The sequence below is a fragment of the Perkinsus marinus genome (assembly GCF_000006405.1).
Source record: "Perkinsus marinus ATCC 50983 genomic scaffold scf_1104296971434, whole genome shotgun sequence".
NCBI lineage: Eukaryota > Perkinsozoa > Perkinsida > Perkinsidae > Perkinsus > Perkinsus marinus.
The window spans coordinates 22,379-25,865 of record NW_003202100.1 but is presented as its reverse complement, the minus strand read 5'-3'; the positions used below and the strand labels follow the sequence as shown (position 1 = coordinate 25,865).

General features: G+C 48.4%; 1 protein-coding gene across 1 annotated transcript in view; it reads right to left on the bottom strand.

The window, feature by feature from the left end:
• Pmar_PMAR010873 (heat shock protein 70kD, putative) overlaps positions 1 to 714 on the bottom strand; it is a gene marked incomplete at both ends in the record, with an annotated part of 5,617 nt that extends 4,903 nt beyond the window's left edge. The window contains 4 exons of the mRNA XM_002766848.1: positions 40 to 159; positions 206 to 330; positions 381 to 497; positions 539 to 714. Coding sequence (XP_002766894.1) covers positions 40 to 159; positions 206 to 330; positions 381 to 497; positions 539 to 714 — 538 coding nt within the window. The remainder of the gene's footprint in view (positions 1 to 39; positions 160 to 205; positions 331 to 380; positions 498 to 538) is intronic.
• Between the last annotated feature and the right edge of the window lie 2,773 nt (positions 715 to 3,487).

Sequence of the window (3,487 nt, the reverse complement as noted above, 5' to 3'; positions counted from 1 at the left end):
GCACGTTGAAGCGAAAAGATGGTAGTCCAAAAACCTTACCTATGACAGGACCGAGGAGCTGTCCGACGACAACGAAGATACCCATGATGACACCGTAGAGCTTCATATCATCATTGTCACTAACGTCAGTAAGGTACGCTACGATTACAGGACGAGTACCTGAGTCAATATTATCTGAAGATGAGGAGGACTATTACTGTATTACCAGCCAGGACTCCTTCAAGAGCTCTGAAGCCAGCCAAACTTGCCAGATCCCAAGCGTTGGCATCAGCAAACTGAGCTCCAGTATAGAGAAGGAGGGCGATAAGGAAGAGAGGACGACGACCCACTCTAACGAATGAGAACTCCATAATGTCCTGGCCTCCTATTCGCATTACTACCTATCAGATAGAGGCCCGGTGAACAGAGATGTAACGAACATTCCTATATTGTAAGAGGACATAAGCACCGATGCTGCAGTCCCTTGACCCATATCAGGCGCCAGCTTTTTAACGTACCTAGCACCGGCAATGATGATCAACTTGGACACCAAGCTTACCAAGGGGTGATAGGTGCCATCAGTGTCGCTCCTATCCATTCTACGAGTACACTGGAGAAGACCATTCCCAGGTCTGCTACTCTCCGGGGATCAGTCCTCAGCCTGTAACGTAATCTGCTGTAGAATCCTAGCTTACAGTACTCCTCGTCCTCCTCTTCCTCTATGTTAGGCGCCATCCTCAAAGGAATATATATAATCAAACTACAACCGTACACCTCACCCCTCCACCGAAAGCCCATAAAGTCGCTGCGTATCTCGACTTCCCGCCCCCACGTAGAGAAGGCCTCGCTTGTCTCAAGGCGCTCCACTTGCTTTAACCGATGTACATTCCAGCCATCCGGGCTATTCACATATCTCCATCACAGTAAGTGACACAATAGTGCCACTTACAACGCAAGAAAATTGCAGGAAGCTGCATTGGCACTGCTACGGCCGAAGAAACTAGCAGCCTCCCTCGAATATGTTAGCCTATATCTGTCATTTCCAGGACTTGCTGGACTGTTTGTTCTACACCTCCTGACCAATTGTGACATCGTAATGTCCAATGGAAATTACGATATTTGACAACTGTTATCAATCGGGCACTGTATCAAATCAGAGGGAGATGCATAAAACCAAAGAATATCAGCGCGCGCCCTGAATGAAAAGTAAAGACTGATAGGCAGGTGATGACCGTAATGCTCTAGACTGCAAATTCCAAAAAGACCAAGAACTGCAGGTGGAAACGGAGAAAGAGAATCCCGAAACCCGACGGGAAAACCGGAAACCCGAACTGTTGCCAAACTTCTTCAGAAAAGAGGCCTATACTTGAGAAATGAGGATTTACCCGCTGTCTCAATCTGTTCGGTTTGAGATCTGCTGCATCGAGGGAATAGACTGCTAACTTGTTTATGCCGCTCTGAGCAAACGGAAGAGCTCTTCACTGCCCTTCGGGAGGTATCTAGTTCAACCTCTGCAGACTGCAGTATTCAAGCACGGCATACATGTACTCGTTAGAGTGAATTCTGCCTTGTCGTGTTTCAAATCAAACCCACTGGCAGGTAAGAGATACTGGAGATTATAGCTAGAGATATAGAATTCCTTCCGTAGATACTCGAGTATTTGCATTAAACACGTTGAGATAGTTGAGATAAGGGAACACGCGCAGCGGTAGTCAGATACTGCTCGACAGTTCGATCCGCCAATCAATGCCGACAGACCGAAATTGTCAACTCTGAGCCGAGGCTCGGGCACATCTCTAGCTCCTCGCCATGGGACAGACACCCAGTGGGTCTCATATCTCCAACCCCTGCCCATAAGTCAGATACCTGGAGGCTCTCAGTCTGAGAGTCTCAGGGGATGCCCTCCGCCACGGGACAAATATGTCGTAGACCTCAGCACCATCCTCAGCCCTCTGCCGTGGGGGACATACCTGGTGGATGTCCGGTATATAGTGGATCCTCTGCCTTGAGGGGGATACCTGGCGGCTGTCTGCGGTGTATGGGGTCCTCCGCCTAGAGGGAGATACCCGGTTGTTGTCCGAGATTTATTGGGCCCTCTGCCATGGCGGATATACCTGTCAGGTATTATCTGGTGGTCTTCTGGGATGTCTCGATCCCTCCGCCATGGGGGAGGTGCCGGCCCGAAGTCAGTGTTGTCTCCGAACCACTGCCGTACGACTCGTACGCTCCTAGTTTCTCAGGGATATTGGCAGTATATTGGAGATGCACCCGCGAAGTGTAGAGCACTAGTGAAATACATATTTCATATTTCACTACGCGAGAAGTGAAACACCCGTGTAGTATCGCGATCGCTCGGCGATCGCTGTAACTCGCGTATAACTGGCTTCCTGTAGTTCACTTTATGGTGTAATGCGCGACAGAGTTACGCGTCCGACGCGTCCCGGCTACCGACTCGTTCGCCTACCGTGAGAGCCTCTTTTCTTCGGTAGGTCAGCCTTCGCCTTGCGCGCGACAGGCTCGATTGTATTATACAACCGGTACAAGATGTTTCCGTTGTTTAACACCCACCCGACTCCAACTCGAATATTTCTTCCTTAGAGAAACATACCACTCCTGTGCTTGTGGCATATCCTAAGAGACTACTCCAATAATTGGAGTCCAATTCCACTTCGCTCGTTATGAAGATAGTCAGAATTAACAAGAATATGGCATGCGCCGACGAAGTTTAACTCTACACTCTTTGTATAAAATATCAGATCTTCTCAGGAATTTCCTGACAGGGAACCAAATGAATAATTTGAAATGAGCTTTTAGCAATGAAACTTGCATGGGGAGCGAAGAACGCGTTTTACACTTCCTATCTCACCAGCTTCGCGAGCCTACGCGAGATCGGTCACGCGCCTTGCGCGAAATGACGATTTTCACGGGCCACTTTTTCGCGTTGTATAAAATCTATTTTTACTTCGTGTGATTCGCGTAGTACACTAGGCGTAAAACTGTGATACATGTAATACGGGTGCATATCCATTCAGTGGATTCCATTGTGGATCGTGATATTCGGCTGACTGTGAACGCCTCCGGGAGAATCCACCAAAAACGGAATGCACCTTTTCAACCTCTATTTCAACATTAAAAACTTCAATTTCACCAGGCGAGCGAGTTCGTGTCCCAAGATACCCCTATTGGAACTCCAATTTCGACGGTGCTCGGTTTAGGGAACTTCAATTTCGTCAACATATCGGTTTAGGAACCTCATTTTCGACAAACAGATTTAGGAACTCCGATTTCGAAATAATAGTAGCTTCTTTTTCGCAAATAGGAACATCAATTTCGGGCATCATGGTAAATCACAGCTCCAGCTCAGGAGGAGACAGCTCATATTCGGAAGGATGCAGCTCGAACTCGGAGGAAACACAGAATGCCACTCCTCCAGCGAATCGACGAGGTCCATACACACGATCTCGCTCTTCGACACGACGTCGCATCGTGAGAGCTGCGAATCAAGGGC